The sequence below is a fragment of the Chelonoidis abingdonii genome, chromosome 6 (genome assembly GCF_003597395.2).
Source record: "Chelonoidis abingdonii isolate Lonesome George chromosome 6, CheloAbing_2.0, whole genome shotgun sequence".
Taxonomy (NCBI): Eukaryota; Metazoa; Chordata; order Testudines; family Testudinidae; genus Chelonoidis; species Chelonoidis abingdonii.
Genome location: NC_133774.1, coordinates 101973564 through 101996024, shown reverse-complemented (window position 1 = coordinate 101996024; position 22461 = coordinate 101973564). Strand labels below are relative to the sequence as shown.

General features: G+C 42.7%; 1 protein-coding gene across 1 annotated transcript in view; it reads left to right on the top strand.

The window, feature by feature from the left end:
- Positions 1–385: 385 nt before the first annotated feature.
- The window catches only part of PRUNE2 (prune homolog 2 with BCH domain), a 160728-nt gene continuing 138652 nt past the window's right edge, over positions 386–22461 (top strand). The window contains exons 1-3 of the mRNA XM_032774967.2: positions 386–411; positions 4358–4521; positions 21358–21510. Coding sequence (XP_032630858.1) covers positions 401–411; positions 4358–4521; positions 21358–21510 — 328 coding nt within the window. The 5' untranslated portion in view covers positions 386–400. The remainder of the gene's footprint in view (positions 412–4357; positions 4522–21357; positions 21511–22461) is intronic.

Here is a 22461-nt window from a genome sequence, read left to right as displayed (position 1 = left end):
GAAAAAACGGAAACAAGATTTTTAGCAGTTCTCCCCTCTCATTTTTCCAGCATCTCTACCACAGCTACACAAAGAGGAATTAGCAAAAAGGAATTATCTGGGGGCAAATAAGGTTTATTGATGGGCAGAAATTCAGACAAAATTGTTCCAGTGAAAATCAAGTTATTGTTTTACATCATTCTAACAGATGCACATTCTCCTGTTACAGGTCAGTCCCCCGGATGTTCTATGCTTGCCCGTGCTGAACATACCAAGAAGAGAATTCAGCTACTACCCAGAAACAAGGTTTATTTTGGAAGAGCTGAATATCCCAGAATCATTCCATATCTTCCAAGATGAAATCAATTTGCATCAACTGAATGATGAAGGGAAACTGTCTTTAACGCTTGTTAACAGCAACATGCTGGCAAGGTATAGTGTTTTGTGTACGATAAAGTGGCCATGTGAGATTGAGCTGTTTTAAAGGTTATATTTTAAGTAGTTTTATGACTATAAATGCTGTCTTAATATTTTCTGTTCTATATCTGTGACACAATGTGGAATCACAGAAGAGACAGAAGACCCAGCATTACTTCCCCTTCATTATGACCATTGAATACAACATGCTACACATATTAGTCTGTTTCACTTTTCTGATGGACCATTTTATGTATTTTGCTAAAAGCCCTTGATGTACCTTCACAGATCTCAGTTTAGACACTGCTTAATTAGATTTATAATCCCAGAGTTTTATGTAAGGTCTGTAAACAGCAGGTCACACTTTCACTGCCGGTTAGTCTTCCTTTAGCAAGGGCTAACTATCGCATTCCTTCAGAGATAGCCAAATACTTGCTCAGTTGCTTTTAACATTCCTCTAAGAACAGATTAGAATTTAAGTACAAGGGGAATTTTCAGTCTAGAAAATGAGGTATCTAAAACAGGCTAACTTTTAAACACAATACATGCTCTAAATGCAAGTTACAATAAGCCAAATTCTCCCCTCAGTATCGATGGAGCCCCACTGACTTGTGTGTGAGTATCTGAGGGCAGAAATTTGCTCAGTATTCTTACATTATAAATGCAATAATAAAGACAGTAGAGGAAAAAACACAGTGACAAAGTTCATTTTTGCCTTTTTTTTCTTTTTTTTTGGTCTAAAACAGATTACCCCACCTCTCTAATGGATTTTTCTGGCCCTACTGAAGTCAAAGAGAGTTGCCATTGATTTCAGTGGAGTCAGGATTTTCACCCGACTTGTCTTGTAAGGCTCCCAGCTCTATTTTCATTTTTTTGGGACTTTAGCCTCTCATTGTAGTTGACTAAAAAAGCTGTAAAACAAGTTTTCTTAATTATTTTAGCTAATTGACTTTTCATTAGAACATCTTATATTCCCTCCAAGCGTCAGAAATACTTCATATCCTGGATATATTAAGAACAGATCCATAGAAACAGAAACTTCCCAGTATGGCACTGAGAGTCTATTGTGAGGAGGTCATATAAGCACATAGACAGATAGGGCATTAAACACAGCCTGCTTAGTTCTGTCCACACTTGCACCAGTACAGTCTCACTGAACTAAATGGGTGTAACAGATTGTACCCTCAGTTTGGTTATTCATTTGGCATATGCATTCCAGTCAAGCGAAACCACAATGTTCTTATCAACGATGTTCATTGTTGTTTATTGCCAGTGATATTCATTTGGTTACTGCATAGCTCCTAGGATAAATGAAAAATGTTTGTGGGAATTTTTCCGAACAATGATTTAATTAATGTGTAAATACATGTCTTGTGAAAAGTGCAACTCCTTTGTCTTGGCCCTTTATAGATCAGGAGAATTAGACATCAGTTCTAAAGTGTAAGGACGTAGACTCTTGTGTTATTGAATCAAAATTTCAGATTTGTATGCACACGGCTGGAGCACATGCGATGCCTGATGCATGCAGTTTGGAACACAGGGTTTGTGACCAGTGGGCCCTTGGTACCTCCTGAACATAGAATATTCACTTATTTATGGATAGGGTTGGCAGTTTCATACCTCTACAGTCTCTACTGGTTGTCAGTGAGTTGGGTAATGTGAAAAGCAACCTGGCTAATATAAAGGTTTCCCCTTTCATCTCTGATAAACTGTCCATCAATTTAAGAATATCAATAAGGTACATGTACACAAAGCCTTTCATCCCAAAGGATTCTAAACTGCTGTACAAACTTATCCCTATATATAGTTTTTATATAAGTTTAATTCCCCATGTTTAATTTTATATAAATTTAATCCCCCCCCCCCGCCCTCAATGTTAGGCACAGTAAATCCACATGCATCATTTATTTAACACTACACAGAAGCACTACACAATCCTTTGGGATAGGAAGTGAAAAAGATTATTGTATCTAGTTGAAACTGTAGAGGGAACTACCCAAGTTGGGTTTGGCCAGGGCACAAGGATTAACACATCATGTTACAAAAAGGTGCCATCAGCTCCTTAATGATTAGATGTGCTTAGGAGCTCAGGTTGAAGTCTCATCCAAAAATATGGCCTCTCTGCAGCACACAGACGCTTAGTATCTTTGGTCCAGTATAAACTCATCGGATACCCAGGGAAGGGTATAATGACTTTAGGCCACCTTTGCATCCTCCCGGTTCTGGGGTGGTTAGTGTCCCCAGCATAATGCAGACAGCCATGGGGCCTGTCTCTTACAACATCCTGTCCCTGACTGCCTATGGGCCAGAATCTCTGCAGTCCTGTATGCTGCAGCCTGTATGCCAGGGTTTGTGAGAATGGTTCCTTGGAAAATGGCATTATTCCTGTTCCGGGTAAATCCTCCCCCAGACCAAAGTGGAGCTTTTAGAGCTCCTTGGCATTGCTTTGGCCATTGTAAAGTGGCTGGAGTTGGGGTGAGGCTCTCAGAGTGAAAAATGCCACTTACTGAGTCACCAGTCTCTCTTCTTTGCACCTTCACCAGTGAATTTTTCTTTTTGCTTTAAGATAAACAACATTGTATCTGTACTAGTGAGAGGAAAAAAACAATTATTTGAAATGTGGAAACCCTGCTAAAATGTGAATTAAAAGTTTTACATAAAACTCCAACTTCTTTAACTTCGTGTCTGTCAAGTCTTGGCGTCATGAATGGGCCACCCAAATACTCCTAGAGAGCCTGCTTCAATACGGAAATAAAATCCCCTCCGACCACATATCCCTCATTGTCACCTATCACCCCAAACTGGAACCCATAGAGGGTATCATCAAACAACTACAATCCTTACTCAACGGGGACCCTCATCCTGAAGAATCTTTCCTGAACCTCCTCTTCTGGCCTTCAAACAACCCCCCAGCCTCTCTTCCCCATAGACCAGGACACACCAATTCAAAGCGGCACCAGACCCTGCCAGAATAACAAATGCAAAACCTGCAGACATATGTCCACTGCTACAATGATCAATGCCCCCCACAACACACTTGTCAAGATCCATGAATCCTACACATGCCTATCACAATGTGTCTTGTACCTCATCCAGTGCACTACACGCCCCAGTAGTAACTATGTGGTTGAAACCAGACAATCTCTATGCTTTTGAATGAACTTATAGAGGAAGATGATAAAAGACAAAAACACGTATCATCCTTAGGTGAAAATTTTTCCAAAGCCATCACTCTATATCTGACCTATCAGTCCTCATCTTCAAAGGAAACCTGCACAGCACTTTCAAAAGCCGAGCATGGGAGCTTAAATTCATAACTTTGCTAGACACTAAAAATCATGATCTTACTAAAGAGACTGGATTTAGGGGTTATTACAACAATCTGTAATCCTCTAAACCCCATACCCTTTTTTTCCTATGACTACAGGGGTGTTAATGGGGCTGTTCACTTTGAACAGTCCCTTAGAATGTGTGCTAACTACTTATGCTAAACTATCTGTTTGACCTTGTATTTAGCTGTGACATTCTAAAAGTACCTTTCCCAGACATGAGGAAGAGCTCTGTATAGCTCAACTGCTTGTCTCTCTCACCAACAGAAGTTGGTTCAATAAAAGATATGATCTCACCCACTTTGTCTCTTACAAGGATTCAAGTCTGAGTACATACTTTATATCAAACAGTAGTTATTTTAAAGAAGCTAAGAATCTGTCACTCTACAACAGTGACTTAAGTTTAGGACATTGTGATCAAGGAGTTAATTAACATTTTTGTATTGTTTCATTCACAGTAAAATTTGAATAAGAATGACTAGAATGTACCATTGTGCTAGCAGCTGTTATTTAAAAAAAATAATTTGTACTATTAACCATAGCAAAGTAACTGAAAAAGCTACATTGGTGTATTTACAGATCAAATTATTACAATTTTTGTAATTTGTATTTTTTTAAATTTTGTATGATAGTGATGATAAAAGTTTGGAATCAGCGGTTGTCAAAGTCATCAATCCAGATGAGCAATGTGATGTCAACTTGGGGTTACAGGCGTCTTCTTCCTCTTTGGTAGTAAAAGAGATTCTTCAAGAGGCACCAGAGTTAATCACTCAGCAACTGGCTCATCTCCTCAGAGGTGAGAGATTACTCTTTATATTAAATACTGAAAGATTTAATGGAGTGTTGCAGAACTTGCTCATGCAGAAAGAGTGCGATCCATTCTTTGGTTAACAATCCCTTTAAAGACCACGGGAAGCTCCATAAAAGAAGCAGGGAGTAAAGAGTTTGTTAAAGAGTAACATTATATTTAATATTAAAAATGTGCATTTAAAAACAGGCATGAGGGGTCTTTACTGTATCACTAGAGAGGAATATTAAATGGAGCTATCTGCACATCAGTTGGGTAGATGGAATAGCTCTTATAGTTCTAACTTTGTTTCCAGGGATTGTGTGGTATTGGCAATAAAGATATTCTTACCCTGTGATATACAATGAATATGGCTCAAGACCCTAATCAAAGCCATGTTTATTTAATCTTGTTTTGGTGGTATAATGTGTAACTTTCATGATCTAAGAATGCCATAATCAAATTAGCATGACACTTTCTTCTCAGTTTGCCTCGTTTGTGCACCACAGTGTTAAGCAGTGGGGCTTCAGTCACAAATGTTTCTCAGTTTTCCTTTTTAGCTTGTTACATTTGTTGATATCTTCAGTTTTTGCAGTCACTGCATTTAAATTTGTGATATCTGTTACATAGAAAGCTGAAGCTGTAAAAGAACTGACTGTTTCCCATAAGTTACTTATGTAATTTTATCATTCCCTCTTCAGAACATACTTTAAAAAATAACCAGTTTAAATTGTGAACTCATAGTTGCTACATTTTTTTTTCTGAAAAATTAACTTAGATAAAAGTTACAACTCCAGTGCTGAATTTTTCATACACCTAAGTTTAAGAAAAGATAGAAGTTTATTTTACTCTGTTCTGTTTGGGACCTCATAACATGCCCTTCACCATGGTATCTGAGCTATTGAATTTATACTGAGAGACTACAAAAGTTGGTATTTTCATGTGTTCATGAGGAGAGGGTGTTACCAGTAATACAGAATTTGGCCAAGTCTCTTTACATGTTTCATAACTAATGGTCCCCAGTAAAGCTGCCATTAATATTTCGCAGTCTGCAGATCTCTGCAGAATAGCTCTATAGGAAATTGTGCCCTCAACTAACAAAGTAAGCATAATCATTTATCTTTGTGACAGAACCAAAAAAAAAGGCATTTGGGGGATTTATGTCAAGAAGTCTCTGTGACAATGCAAAGTGACTGGAGCTAGTAGGATATTACAGATAATAAAGCCTTTATGTAGTTCATTATTTAGAGATAGAATTATAGCTTATTATTCAAACACTGTAAATATATTTGCTATAAAAGTTAAACATAGACATGATTTTTCTTTTGATGCAACCATAAGAGTCCAATCCTGCAGATACGTGTTACTGTGTGTAGTGCTTAGCACCATGAGTGCTGTTGAAATCAGGATTATTATTCATGATTGTAAACATTGTTATTTGGTAGTAAGTGTTTGCGGAATTGGGCCCATGCCTAATAGAATTACAGTTATCTATCTTATTAATACAGCTTCAACAACAATGGTATCTAGTTACTCTGTTGCTAGCTAATGATATAAAAAATCTGAAGGTACCAAATTAAATAGTATAATAAGCTCTGATGTGATTTTTTTAAAAAGAGTTTTTAGTAGTTAGGAAACCACATTTACAAATTCAGGAAAAATTAGTAAATACCAACATCTCTACCATTTTAATTTTTAATACATTGTCCAAGCTGTTAAGACTCTAAATATTTACAGATAGTAGACCAAATTCTGTCCTTACAACCTACCCAAATCCTACATATACAGCTGTACTGTTATGAGAGTCTTGCCTTTTGCAAGAGGACTGTCAAATTTTGGGATCTCAAATCACTGTTGGGAGCAGCCATGGAGAACAAGCCAATCAATTACAGTACTGAAAATGTAGAAGAATTCCCACTCGTACAGATACCAAAATGATTTGCTCTTCATGACCATTCTGACTTTGTAGCTACCAGCAAAGGACCATATTCTGGGGTGAGGAATGGCTGTTTTGTGCTGCACTGCCAGTGGATATATGCTGTAAAGCTGACATATCTCAGTCTAGCAGGATTGTCCCAGGGCATAGGTGATACTCCAGTGGGATAAAGCCAGTACAGAAGTACCAACACTTCTATTCCTCTCTTTTTCTACTATAGCGTAAAATAATTGTATAATTTACATGGAGCAACTTTTGTTGGAGTTTAGGTTCAGAGAGCTAACGTGAAAGTCATAGTGCTATGAATTTGGATTTGATTTCATAAAATTGCTGAGTGGAGATATCAGCACTGAAGTCAATGGGAGCTTTGACATTTACTTTAGTGGGCACTGATTCAGGCCTTTAGAATGCATGGAGGGGTGATTTTGCAAGGTTAGTAACATGATTCAAATGCCTAGGTTTAGAGATATCTTTTCAGTTGTGCTGTACCAGTTGTGACAGTTTCATTAGGTGCCATCTCAATAGACTTCTTTGGAATACTGAAACTTTGGCTCACAGCCTGTTAGCACTATTTATTAATTTTAATAATAGCTGAAAGTATTATAATAGTACACGTCAGAGTATTTTTAAAGTTTGAACAAATTAGACATGCTTTTGAGTGGAAAAAAGTGAGAAGGGAAGAAAAGGCATATTCATGCAAAATTTAACATCATTAATGTAGGCAGTATTAATATTTAAGGTCTTTTTTAAGCTTTATGCTTTCCTGATATCTTTGTCTCTTCTTCAGACACACACTATAAGTTAATTCTACCCTTGGGCCTTAATCAGAACCTGCTCCAAGAGTCAAAGTACTGCACAATCATGTCTGCCTTAACCCAGTGCTTGTTCTGACTCTGGATTTGTGCCAGAAGCAAACAATTATAAAATCTGCCAGAGTCTTGGGCCTGGATTACTTTATTTCCCCAGAGATGTTTACTGGGGGACTGTTGCCAAACTCAAGATCCATTAAATTGCTGAATCATTACATTTTCTGTTAGAGCCAGCTGGCAAGGAGTGATTCAAAACACTGATTGTCAGGTACCTTGAGTCAGTGCATTCTTGAAAATGCCTCCTTCTGTTTATTTGTATAAGGCCTTGAAGGATGCCACAAGATGCAGATTACATGTAAATACTGGCAGTTTTTTACCAAGATGAACAACGATATTTACGGATACAGAATTTGATTTGTCTGGATATGAGCTGAAGCATCAATACCTTCCAGTGCAGTGCTGGTGCAGTTTGGCTTTCAAAATTAGTTTGTTATTTTAGCAACTCACACCAGTAACATTTTTTTTAAAAGGTTCTTTTTGGGAGTTTGGGAAAGGTGCCAGCATTTATCAGATGGATGACTCACACTTTTCTTAAATGGTCATGAAGTCTAAGTGAATTGTATCCCTTATTAAACATATAATATGAAAGAGAAAGGGGAACATTTTCAGCTCCACCAAACAATGATTTTTTGGCCTGATAAGATGTTTTTCCTACTGTGTCTAGAAACAAAGCATTTTCTGAAAGGCAACTATTTTTGCCACCAAGATTGTGTAGCATTTCAGCTATGAATCTTTTTATTAACTGCTGATCATCAATGAGAGCTGCTTTTTTGCTCTATGTACAGTTTTCATGAAAGGTTGCTTCTTTCCCCACCCCCCACCATTCTTTCTTTTTCAGCTTAATGATCAAAACCTAGGTAAAAAGGGGAGGTGTCTGTATTTTCACTGCACTGTTCTTTTCAGCCACAAACTTATCATGCAGAAGATGCCTGTGCTGTTTTTAATGTTTTCCCAAAACAACTTCTGCCTTCATTAGATCATGCTGAATATTAATGCACAGCAATTGCTTTTGGCAAAAGAGGTACTTCTGAACTGCTTTGCAAAAAGAATGAAATGCCCATCATTTTTTTAAAGTGGCATAGCATATTATCCAATGTCTTCTCCCCTCACCCCACCCCCAAAACCCAGTAATGCAGTGTGATGCACATAGTAAGTAATATCAACCCTTGGATTATATATTATATTTTCTTTTGCTTATGTGTTGGTGGACAGAAGAGCTTCTGGAGTCCGTTCAGGAATCCAATGAGAGTTGCACTAGCTCTCAGTAAAAACAAGTTGTTGGAAGGAGGTGTTCTTAGCTGATGGATCTCCTTTAAAACTGATACTTAAAAGAGTACATGACTAAATGGACTGCTGACTTGATTCAGTCTGGGAAAGTGGCCGTGAAAGTGATATACTGGGGTCCCACTGAGCCCACCCATTCCACCAGCCTGGGCTCCCTCACGCTGTCCTGCAGTGCCAAGCACTCAAGCCTCCTCCAGCACATACACAGGTAGGGCCACACCCAGCTGCAAAAGACACAGACACTGAGATCAGCTCTGCATGGGAAGACAGCTCAGGGATTGCTCAGCACTCCAGTGCACCCTCCTTCTGGAGCATAAACCCAAAATTGTATTGTCTTGTGCTGCCCAGAAATCCGTACAGCGTAAGCTCGTGAAAATTGCCCCCTCCCTCAATACGGAGGAGGATATGCATAGCTTCCCCCCCTCCCATGAATTGCACAAACTGAGTTTTAGAAAACAAAGCAAGTTTATTAACTACAAAGGATAGATTTTAAGTGATTATAAGGGATAGCAAACAGATTAAAGCAGATTAGTGAGCAAATAAATACGCAAACTAAGCTCAATACACTAAAGAAACGGGTTAGAAGTAATAATTTCTCACTCTAAATGTTGTTTTAGGGATTTCTTTCACAGGCCAGACACCTTTTTGGGTCCAGGCTCAGCTCTTCTCCCCCCTCTCAGTCCTTGTTTCTTAGATATTCTCAGCAGTCATCCTGGGCAGGGACTCAGTGAAGAAGGAGCCCTGATTAACTCTTGCTTCCCTGCCTGAAATAGGATTCACATATGGTGGGAATCCTTTGTCTCCCAGTTTGGTCTCCACCCCTTTTATGGAAAAATACTAGCAGACCAAGATAGGGTCCAGTACCAGGTGACATAATCACCTGACTCAGCAATGTCAAAGCAGCATCCCAGAAAGCTTCTCAGGAAGGAGGGAAATTAGCATCTTCAAAGTCCTAATGGCCCAGCCAGCCAGATTGCCTACTGTCTGGTGGGCACTCCCCAGGTGCAAACACTTTAGTAATTTATACATAGTCAATATTCCTAACTTCAGATATAGAAATGATACATGCATACCAATAGGATAATTATAGTCAGTTCATCATAACCTTTCCAATGATACCTCACATGACTAATCTTGCATAAAACATATCTTAGTCAGGGCCGTCCTTAGCCATAGGCAGAATAGGCAGCCGCCTAGGGCACCACTAGGTCTGGGGGCACCGTTCTGCTGGGAGCCTGGACAGACGGGAAGCAGTGGAGCACATAAAGGCAGGACTGCTGGGTCCTAGAGAGAGCCGAATGCAGCACATTCTGAGGGAGGGGATTGGCTGCTGGAGTCTCCCCTGGCGTGAGGTGAGGTAGGCTTGGCGGCTCTGGCAGTATCCTTTGTTGTCCCCCATAACATCTATTCTTTGTCCCCCTGCCCCACGGAGCACCCCACCTTTTTCCCTCCCCCCATGGTGCACCCCTCTTTCTCCCCTCCCCTCCCTGGCTGCTGGCTAAGGAATGAAAGTGAAAGTAACTCACTTCCTCTGCAGGCAGCTCGGATTGGAGTGGTCACACAGGACTGCGCTGGGGATAGCCAGATAGCAGCATGTGCAAAAAATCAGGACAGGGGGTTGGGATAGGGTGAGCAGATGTCCCACTTTTATAGGGACAGTCCCAATTTTGGAGTCTTTTTCTTATATAGGCTCCTGGTGCCTATATAAGAAAGAGCCCCAAATATCGGGACTGGGCCTATAAAATCAGGACATCTGGATCTGGTCACCCTAGCTGGGGAGCGCATCTCTCCCCCGGGCGGAGCTGAACAGGGCAGGATGAGCTGCTGTGGCTCCATAGGTGCCCTATCCCTGAGATCAGATGCTTCCCTGAGATCAGAGAACTTCACCATGCTCCATTGGGCTGGCGGTGGTGCCCATTGCTGTGTGATCGGACCTGAGGGTTTGCTGCTGCTGTTGCCACTCTGCACCCCAAGAGGTGGATTTTGGGGTCCTGCAGTTTTCCACCTATCTCCTCCTCTACTGCAACTGTTGGACCAGCAGGCTGGGGGGTGAGCCAAGCATGAAAACAGTACTGTGTTTCCATTTAGATTGTCATTTAATAAATTTGTTTGCCAAAAATGCTTGCTAACAATCCTGAATTCAATTTTAATTTGAAAAAAAAAATCAATATCTTAGCCAAAAACAGAAAATTAAGTTGTTGACAATTGTTTGTGACAAGTTTGGTATGGGGAAGGGTGTGGGCCAGTTTTCATTAGAGAAACAAAAAATGTTGACTGACTTTCCTATAGCCCTGTTACTGCTAAATAGAGCCTTCCAGCAACTATAATATGCTCATCTCCTTACTAGTGTATAGAGCAGGGATTTCCAAACTTTAACAGCCCGCGAACCCCTTTCACTAAATTGTGAAATGTCATGAACCCCCTCCTAAAAATGAATATTTTCAGGGATTTAAATTTAAATTTCCTCAGTGTGATGGATGCCCCAACTGTCCGCCCTGCTCTTCCTGGGGTTCAAGCTGGAGTTCAGGCTGCCGGCTCCCCTGCTGATGGGGCAGGGCTCAGGCTTCCAGCCCCAACTACCCAGTCCCACTTTTCCTGTTACTCAGGCTGGCAGCCCCGCACAGAGCACTGGGGTTCAGGTTGCCGGCTCCCTTGCTGACTGCTGGGACTGGGGCTGCCAGCCCCAACTGCCTGGCCCCACTCTCCCTGGGGCTTGGGCTACCAGTCCCATGCGGAGCGCTGGAGTTTGTGCTGCTAGCCCTTGCGCTGGCCGCCGGAACTTGGGCTGCCAGCCCAAACTGCCTGGCCCCACTCTCCCTGGGGCTCGGGGTGTCTGCCCTGCAACCGGGTCCCACCTGCTGTCTCCAATGCCCGGGGTCCCCTGGCCATCATTAGTGAAATTTTTCTGGTGAACATCCTGTAACATTCTGCGAACCCCCAAGTGTTCATGAACCCCAGTTTGGGAACCACTGGTATAGAGCAGGGGTCAGAAACCTACGGCACACGTGCCGAAGGTGGCATGCCAGCTGATTTTTGATGGCACACAGCGGAGGGCTGAGCAGCTCAGCCCGCCACTGCTCTGGGGTTCCGGCTGCTGCCCCATTGCCAGCTGGGGTCCTGGCCGCCGGCCCCACACAGCACCCGCTGCTGTCCTGGGGACCTCCAAGGAACCCCACGCTGGAAGCAGGCTAAGCAGGCTAGCGGCTGAGACCCTGGCTGAGCCACTCAACCCACTGTCGGCCTGGGGTTCCATTCACTCAGCTCGTAGGTGGGCTGAGCGGGATTAAATTCAATGAAATAGGAAAACAAGAGGAACTAATGACAAAGTACAAGAACCTAGAGAGCCTCCTGAAGCACGGTGATAGTTTTGATTTAAATGGACTTGAAGTGTACGAAGAATTGAGTACATTGTCATCAATGTTGCCACATGCAAAATCAGTGATGGGCATTGTACAGTTTATTCATACCAGCAAACTTGTTTATATATATATATTATCATACCCTAACCCCCTCCTAATGTGTACATTGGCACTCATTTCTACTGAAATCCTGTAACAGTAGCATCAGGAGAAACGGAATTTCTCAAAACCTAAAAACTCAATTAAAAACTATCTCTGCTCTATCAACAAGAGTCAGAAAGCTTGACTGGTCTGCTAGTCTTGCAATCAACAAGACATCACTTTGTCTTGTCATACGACCTCCATGACATTACTGATTTCAGCAAAAAAAAAAGCCAGAGCTTCCTACTCAGATTTGAACCTTAGTGTTCATAAACTGAGAAGCTAGCATGAACCCTCTAAGCTTAATTACCAGCTTAGATCTGATATCGCTGCCACCAGCCAAAAATTCCAGTGCCTGGCTCCTCTGGTCTCCCCAAACCTTCCCTGGGGACCCCCAAGACTCAGATGCCCTGAGTCTCCTAACAAAGGAAATAACCATTTCCTTCCCCTCTCTCCCCCCAGAATTTCCTCTCTGGGCTAACCTGAGAGTTACTGATGCAACCTCTTTACATCACAATACCAAGAAGCATGTCTCCTCTCTTCACAAAGAGACAACCAAATACAGAGCTTTGAAAAATCCGGTTTCCTGATTGGTCCTCTGGTCAGGTGTTTGGTTCCCTTTGTTAACCCTTTACAGGTAAAAGAAACATTAACCCTTAGCTATCTGTTTAGGACATGCTCAGAGGAAGTCAGGCACATGGGCACCAGTTTAATAATCCTGCCCAGGGCACCATAAATCCTAAGGACGGCCCTGATCTTAGTTATACCATATTCACATCAGAATATGAAGAATATGGGGTGTAGTGCCACGGTGTTTTTAGCTGATGGATATCCTTTACAACAGATACTTAAAAGAATACATGACTTAAATGGACTGCTGACCTAACTCAGTCTGGGAAAGTGGTAATGAAAGCATGCCTACGATGAAGAGAAATCAGGTGATGCAATGTTACTTAGGACACAAACTGAGTTTGTTGTTTTTCTAAACTATGTGGCATCTTAAACCCCATAAAGAAATTGAGGGGTCCATATCCCACTAATATGCAGGGATTTTGTGTGTATGTCCTATTAATGCTAACAAGCACATGGTATACACTGAAGGAAGAATACAGCCCTGTGTTGACATTGGGAATTGCAGATGTTCCTGCATTAGTTTGAGAATACTCTTTCTCTCTTTCTTTTTTCTTAGCAGAAGAATTAAACAACAGAAGGCCTACGACAAAAAAAGCTTTTAAAATTGGGTGCCTATTTGATTAATTACTCCATTAATGCTATAAGGTCTACATTTCATGTTGGGATGAGAATGCTTATTCCTCTTAAAACTGAAAGTGGGTTTTGGATCAGAAAGTTTTGCTCACAACCAGAATATCTCAAGTTGCAATTATTGAGAGGAATCTAGCAATCAAGAGTTCAAGGCTGCTTTCAAATAGCCAGTTGAAATGCATATCTGTACTCTTTCTTGCACCCGTATTCAAACTGTGATTTTAAAAATATGCAATAACTCACATATGTGTATCCTAATGAGGGTCTGATCAATTTCTAAGAGAGATTTCCCAATGGAAATTCACAACAACATATCATGCCAGTGAAAACCAGATATAGGGACATAGCAGTATAGCGTTATCTTCAAAGAATCCTTTAAGCTCTTTTCATTTGGGAGCTAAAGGTAAAAACATTTAGAAATATTAGAAGTCCCTATTTTAAAATATATTTATGAGGATTGGCAGATTAATTTAAACTAGCTTCATGAATGTTCAGAAAATCTTTTACAATGCTCTATAACAGGCCTGCACAAGAAATGGCTGGCCCACGGAGGCTCACTGTGCGGACTGCGACGGGGAATCAAAGGGCTCTGGGCTGCCCGCAGCGGCGGGAAGCCCAGAGCCCTTTAAATCCCAGCCGTGGCCGGGATTCAAAAGGCTCTGAGCTGCCTGCAGCGGCAGGGAGCCCAGAGCTCTTTAAATCTCAGCTGCAACCGGGATTCATAGGGCTCTGGGCTGCCCACGGCGGCAGGGAGCCCAGAGCTCTTTAAATCTCAACTGTGGCCGGGATTCAAAAGGCTCTGGGCTACCTGCAGCAGTGAGGAGCCCAGAGCCCTTTAAATTTCAGCCGCGGCCAGGAATCAAAGGGCTCTGAGATGCCCGCTGCGGCGAGCCCAGAGCCCTTTAAATACCCGCCGCGGCTGGGAATCAAAGGGCTCTGAGATGCCCGCGGTGGCGACCCCAGGGCCCTTTAAATACCTGCTGCAGCCAGGAATCAAAGGGCTCTGAGATGCCCGCAGCGGTGAGCCCAGAGCCCTTTAAATTCCAGCCGCGGCCAGGAATCAAAGGGCTCTGAGATGCCTGCAGTGGCAAGCCCAGAGCCCTTTAAATCCTAGCCGCGGCCGGGAATCAAAGGGCTCTGAGATGCCTGCAGCGGCAAGCCCAGAGCCCTTTAAATCCCAGCTGCAGCCGGGAATCAAAGGGCTCTGGGATGCCTGCAGCGGCAAGCCCAGAGCCCTTTAAATCCTAGCTGCGGCCGGGAATCAAAGGGCTCCGGGCTGCCCGCAGAGATTCCCCACCACGGCTGAGATTTAAAGGGCTCAGGACTCCCCGGTGGCTGGAGGCAGCCCAGAGCCCTTTGAATCTCGGCCCCTGGCTCCAGCGGATGGGCTTGGGCTGGGATTTAAAGGGCTCGGGCTCCCCTCTGTGCTAGGAGATCTGGTCCCTTTAAATCCCTGCCCCGGCCCCGCAAAGCTCCGGGTTCCCCCAACCGCCGGAGCCCCGGGCCCTTTAATTTGCCCCTGACAGCTCCTAGCCACCTCTTCAGCTGGGAGCCCCTGATTGATTTAAAATCAAGTATCACCTCCCCACCCCCAACCTTCCATTTTGGCCCACAGCTGTTTTGGTGGGGCGGTGCTGGGGAAGGAGGGTTTGTTTCTGCAGGGCTGGGCGGTGCTGGGGTGGGGTGTTTCTGTGGGCTGTGAGGTCCTGGCAGGGGGGCGGGGGAAGGTGTTTCCGTGGGGCGGGGGGGTTTCGGCCCTCAGCTGTTTTCTTTGGAGTAATGTGGCCCTTGCCGTTTTACGAGTTGTGCAGGCCTGCTCTATAATAAAACTGTTCTTGAACTGAAAAATGGAATTGTAACTGGTAAGAATTTTTATTATGCAGATTCGTTCTGATTTAAGGGGCTTAATTCTCCTTTCCCTCACACATGTATATCAAGAGTAACTTAGTTAAAGTCAAGGGATTTATGCCAGTATAAGGCTGGTGTGAGATTTGAATCCAGCTGCCATAGTGTCTTGGAGTCAGATCTTCAAAAACCCCTAGCTCACAGTGATGTCTATGGGCATTAGGGGCCTAATTATCTGGAAACTCTGGGCCCTAGATTTTCATTTACCTGAACTCCACTATTTATTTAAAAGAAATAGAAATTGACGGTGTGAGAAACACAGAAAAAAACATTTTGCTCAAATTGCGAGAATCAAAATTTATTTCCCTTTTACTGTTTCTGTATTGCCTTTGCCTTCATCATTTTTTTTGGAATTACATAATCATGCACTTATCTCACAGCTTAACTGAAAACCTGGATTGATTAGACAAAAGCTGTAGTGTAATTATTGCTCAATCTGTAATCAATTGTAATTAGACTATGTGATATATTAAAAGAAAATTAGTAAAATAATATTATTGTAATTGTACTGAAGCATGACTTACTTGATCTGAGTTCTTTCTATACAATTAGGTACACAAATCTGGGTTGACTTTCTAGGAATTTTTAATTCTGAATTGATGAGCTTGTATGGTTTTATATCTAATACCTGTTACTTTATTGCACTTTCCAGTACTTTGTGCTCTGATTTCCTCTGCTTCTTAAGGTATTATTTTTTAAACCCATTGGTTGATGTTTCAGATGACACATACAATAATAACTATTCCATTTCTTATATTTAAAAAACCCAACCAAGTGAACCACCACTAAAAATACAGGCCTACATTTTGAAAAATGAATAAAGATTGTGGGTACTTCAGTTTTTGGATACTCCACTTTACATACCTGAAAATCAGACCCCTTAAGGTGTGCAAAAATTGGGATGCCTAAATCACTAGCAACTTGTGAAAATGTGGGCCATAGTATATACTTTTCTATACAGTCTGTTTCTTATATGATTTTTAATATTACCACACATAGAGGGATATTTAAATTAATAGGACTGCCATAAACCTAAGAAAAGTAAGGGTATTAAGACATAAGAGAGAAATTCTGGAAATTCTGAGATAAGAAAGAAATTCCATCCTGGATTCACCCTACAATAAATGTTAAAAGTGTCTACAATCTCTCCAGGGAGTGGTATGTTACAATGTCTTTTATGGCTCTACGTATTTTCAGGTTATATGTCTCCATATTAAAGTTAGGCCAAATTCATCCCTTGAACTAATATGTCAACTAATCTCTGTTTCTCAGAGAGATTCACTCCCTACTTCAGAATACTACTCCCACACCAGCATTTGCCTGCTAGTGAGGCCTATACTTCAGTTGCAGAATTGTTTCCAGTAGCAGATCATCCTGCTTTCATGCACTTGTAACTTTTTGAAGAAAGTTACTATTAAGAATAAAACATTAATCTTTCCAAAGGTGATGGTTGTAAAGTTTGAGGAAAATCCTTTCAGTGATCAAAGGGTGGACCCCCCCCCCCACTTTTCCAATTTAAAAACATTTAAACTATACTTTTTTGACAGGACTATGCCAAAAACAACCAAAATTTGAAATTTAAAAGAAGTTGACATGCAAATAATCCTAGAGGAGAGGAGTGTATTTGCTAAGTTGGAAAAATCTTTGCTGCTTCACAGGCATGGCCACCCAGAGGGAGGGGGAAAAGTGGGGCAATTTGCCCTGGGCCCTGCAGGGGCCCCCACGAGAGTTTTTCGGGGCCCCTGGAGCGGGGTCCTTCACCCGCTCCAGGTGCCCTGGAAAACTCTCGCGGGGCCCGGGCCCCCGGAGCTTCTTCTGCGCCGGGTCTTCGGCAGCGGGGTGTCCTTCCGCTCCGGGGCAGAAGGACCCTGTGCTGGCGAATTACCACCGAAGCGGGTCCTGCCATCGAAGTGCCGGGTCTTTGGCAGTAATTCGGCGGCAGGAGGTCCCCGCCGTGGGTCTTTGGGGCACTTTGGCGGCGGGTCCCGGAGTGGAAGGACCCCATGCCGCTGAATTACCACTGAACAGGGGCCCCCCACCGCCGAAGACCCTAGGCCCCCTGTATCCTTTGGGCGGCCCTGTTCACAGGGAGTTGACCCCCCTCCCAGTAAGGCACTTACCCAGCTATGCAGTGTTTTACATTGAAAGAGTGGGGGATTCCACTCATTTTACAGGCTTGTGGTCTAATGAACAGAGTACTGGAGTGGGAGTCAGGAGACCTGGATTCAGTTCGTAGCTCTGCCTTTAGAATCATAGAATCATAGACTCTAAGGTCAGAAGAGGCCATTATGATCATCTAGTCTGACCTCCTGCACAATGCAGGCCACAGAATCTCACCCACCCACTCCTGTATCAGACCTGTGTCTGAGCCATTGAAGTCCTCAAATCATGGTTTAAAGAGTTCAAGGTGCAGAGAATCTTCCAACAAGTGACCCATGCCCCACGCTGCAGAGGAAGGCGAAAAACCTCCAGGGCTTCTGTTAATCTGCCCTGGAGGAAAATTCCTTCCCTATCTCAAATATGGCGATCAGCTAAACCCTGACCATGTGGGCAAGACTCACCAGCCAGACACCCAGGAAAGAATTCTCTGTGGTAACTTAGATACCACCCCATCTAACATCCCATCACAAGCCATTGGGTATATTTACTGCTAGTAGTCAAAGACAAATTAATTGCCAAAATTAGGCTATCCCATCATACCATCCCCTCCATAAACTTATCAAGCTTAATCTTGAAGCCGAATACGTCTTTTGCCTCCACTACTCCCCTTGGTAGGCTGTTCCAGAACTTCATTCTTCTGATGGTTAGAAACCTTTCTCTAATTTTAAGTCTAAACTTCCTGATAGCCAGTTTATATCCATTTGTTCTTGTGTCCACATTGGTACTGAGCTTAAATAATTCCTTTCCCTCTCTGGTATTTATCCCTCTGATATATTTATAGAGAGCAGTCATATCTCCCCTCAGCGTTTCTTTTGGTTAGGCTAAACAAGCCAAGCTCTTTGAGTCTCCTTTCATATGACAGTTTTCCATTCCTTGGATCATCCTAGTAGCCCTTCTCTGAACCTGTTCCAGTTCAGCCTGGAACCTTTAACCTGCTTCGTGATGCTATGGAAGTCACTTAGCTCTCTGTGCATTTTGCCTAGTTAGATTATGAACTCTTTGGGATAGGGACTAAGGCCTGGATCCACAAAGGGACTTAAATATTGCAATGCATTCCAAGCACCTAGAGAATCACAGGAACAGCCAGCTATCCACAAGTCTGAGTTAGGGGCTTAGGCTTCCTGTGCAATGGCTGGGGAGAAGTTGGTGCTTAAGAATGTGATCCACAAAGCCAGCAATGCTAGGCAGGGACCCCCTAAGCTAGCCAATGGGAGATGCTGATGAGAGTCTTTCCCAGAGATAGGTGCCAGAGTCTGGGCTGCTAGCGATCCGCAATCAGGAATTCCTTTCCCAGAATCAGATGGCTTAAATACCTACGTGGCTTTTTATGAGAATGGGTTAGGTGCCTGCTTCACTGCACGCTACCAGCGCTGGAACTGAGGGGTTGGAGAGGATCAGACCTCCCACTTTTTAACAAAAGAAACATATTTGCTGTGGGAAAAACGTAATCACATTGCTAAAGGCCAACATGCACTATGTACTCCTGGGGGAATTCTGTGCCGCAGCACAAGCACAGAATTTGTGTGCCCTGCAGATTCTCCCCCCCCCCCCCCGCATAATAATAGATTCTGCTGGGGAGGCACTGCAATTACACCTTTTTCCCACCAGGGGCTGCTGTGGCACCAGAAGAGGGGGCAGCTGGCTCACCACTGGAGCAGCCAGCCTGTGGAGAGGGAGGGGGCACTTTGGCCTTGTCCCCCCACTTCTACAAAGATTCTGGTGCCCTTGCTGCACACACAACAGCCAGAGAAAGAGGAAGTGGTGGTAGCCCAGTGGTTAGAGTACTCATCTAGGATGAGGTTCCATTCTCCACTCTACCTGATGGGAAGAATGCATTTGAATAAGGGACACTCACCTCTCAGGAGGGTGCCCTAACCACAGAGCTATGGGACACTGTGATGTCAGGCTCCCTCAGTCTCTCCTGTTGAAATTGTTCCACTATGTATAAATAATTAAAGAGTCATTGGGCCTGAGAGAGAGTGAGAATGACCCTATGAGTCCCCTGGTTAGGGCACCCAACTGGGAGGTGGGAGACCCAAAGTCCAGTCCCCCAACTCCAATGACTAATTATTTATACACAGAGGCACTCTTATCACATCTACTTGATTGAGCCCTGCATACAAGATAGGCAGGTGAATGCATGTCTTCCCCTGTTTTGTGGATTGCTCAGGGGCTTAGGTGGGAGATAGGTGTCTAGATGTCTACAGTGAGGCAGCAGTTTGCATGCCAGGAAGAAACTTAGGCGCTGAGTGATTTCAGGTGCTACAGGGTCAGGCAGGGGTTTTGTGAATCGCAGTGGAGCCTAAAACTGAGACTTAGATGCCTAAGTCTGGGGTTAGGTGACTACGTATCTTTGTGGATCTGGGTCTAACTGTCTCTTCCTATGTGTTTGTACATGTCCTAGCATAATGGAGCCCTGATCTTGGTTGGAGTCTCTGTGAGCTACTGTAATATAAATAATAATGCTGAAGCATAAGATTGTATTATTCTTAATTTAGCATGAATAATTGGCAATGAATGTTTTCTTTGGGCATATTAGCAAATGGGAACAAAGCCTTCTGAGAGTTAAAAGATGACCTTGAATCCTTACCCCGCCAGCAATATCTGTCACATCAAGGATGGAATTTGGAGGTTGGTATGCTCTATGTAATCCTCTGAAAATACATCAACTCTATTTAGGTCTTGTAACGGAGTGCCAATTGTGCTGCAATTATTTAATGGACTCTTTTTTAACTTTGAAATTAATGTGTCGAATTTGGCTGAACATGCTGTGCTTTCATCTAGAAATACATTGGCGTGGAGTCATCTAGAGTCGATTACACTGGAATGACTAGTGACTGACTCAAATCATAAGTTTAAGGTTATCCTCAAAGTCCTTTGTAAAGTTGTTACTTGTGTGCTGTATTCGGGAGGAGTTTTGTATTGGTAATAAGAAGGGCAATAAGAAATCCTCAGGCATGGAAATAATGGAGTCAATAAATATGATAAAATCAGTCATTTGCTTGACATGCTTAATCTAGTTTTGCTTAACTGTAGTATGGGTGATATTGTGTATGTATTTGTGTACTTATTTCAAGGTTCTGCTGGCTGTATTTTAGCAGTCACCCTCTATGTCCATTGATACTGACATCCCGTGTGGGAAAAAAGAAGGGAGATCAACTACCAGGCAAGATGGATTTGTAAACAGGTGGCTCCCAGAAAAAGCAATTACTTGTACTTAAAGAGACATTCACTTCAAAAATCTTCATACTAATTTTTGGGCCCTATCATGAAGTCAATGGGAATGTTGCCATTGGCTTCCTGGGGCAAGATTGAGATTGTTATGTTTAACTATAATAAACCCCTATAGAAATAGAAAGTATATGATAAATTGAAGTAGCTTTTCCTAATATGCTAGATTTATCAAAATAACAAATTAACAGTGTCGATTTTTAAAGAATTTGATATTTTGGCTGCTTAGAAAATGGAATTTGGCATGTCAGTTTGTACTGGTCCTTGTAACAAGTATATAAAGGCTATATCCTCACTGCAGAGTAAGCTTGAGTTATCTACACTTGAATTAATGCATCTTGAGTAAGCGTAGCCCTAGTGAGAATGTCCACACTGGGAAATAACACTTGAGCTACACAAGAGTGACTGGATTACTTTATGGGGTGATTGTTAGCAGCTGATGTGTTATGCTAAGTCTAGCTGTAACCTACAAATATATATCCCCTGACAGGCCAGCCTACTCAAATTAAAAAAAAGCACCAACACATGCCAGTTAAGGCATGTTATAACTTGAGTTAACTCTACAGTGAAGACAAGCCCAAAGGAGGAAAGGACTTTAAAGGGGGAAGGGGGAACAAGGCTACAGTAATAACTTAGTTTCTCTAGTACCTTTTCACTGTTGTACAGGAGGGGTTGACTTTGCTGTTTCACATTTCAGGAAGTATTCTCTTCCAATGTATGTCTGTGGAACCCGAAAGAATTACAGAAGAACAGGAAGAAATACTGTCAATTCTAGAAGAAAAATTTCCAGAGCTGCCGCCTCGAGAAGACATTATCTCTGTTTTCCAGCAGACCCCATTTAAGGCTCAAGGTAATGCAGTTTACTTCCATTCCTCAGGCAGCATTTTTGTCATGTGGCTACATCTAGACAGAATGGATCATTATGTGAGATGACAGTAGTTGAAATAAAAAAATAAAAAATGGAGCATAGAAGTCTTGTTTCTGTGGACTATAAGTGCTATCTGAGATTCTAAACAAGATAATTAATATTTTCTAGTAATATTGTCTAGTGGGCCCCAACACAACATGGTGGGCTATAGCCACCACTCCAGTCATAGGCAGGATACTCAGCTACAGCTCAATGCCATCTTGGGGGTGGATTTTACCTACCGAACCTACTTCACCTGCACAGAGCTCAGCTCTAAGCTGGTGAAGTGACTTTAACCCTAAATAAAGCTTGAAATAGCAAGAAGTTATTTTAATAATGGAAAAGTATATTTCTTATTCATTGTCACTCAGAAATGGGACTAAACCATTTTTACTCCATGCCTCCAAAAACATTCACTCTCTGGGTTTGAAGGTGCTTTAAACCCGGTCTAGCTACTCTGGCGGGGTATAGGCTAGCGCTCCCTGGTGCTGCTTTCAGGCAGGTTGGTAATCCACCCACTTTGTAATGAAGACACAGACTAATTCACTTGAGCACTGGTAGTGCTTCAGTGCTTTCTCTCAGTTCCTGCCATGTGCCCAGATTGACAGGCAAGTTCTCCCACAATCCAGAAAAACATGGAGGCTGGGAGAAAAAAGTCTTTTCCTAGCTGGATTAGAGAGTGCAACGTCAGTGCAGCCTCTCTGTGAGAAACCAGGTGAAAATGGCTCCCGCTGAGCTGGCTGACCTCCCTGATTGCGTGAGCTAGGTTCAGCCAGTCAGGGGCAAAGGAGGAAGAGTGTGTGACATCCATCACATGGCTTGGCTCAAGTGATCTGCTCTAATATTCAGTATCAAACTTGAAATACATTGTAAACAGCAGTGGGATAGAATTTC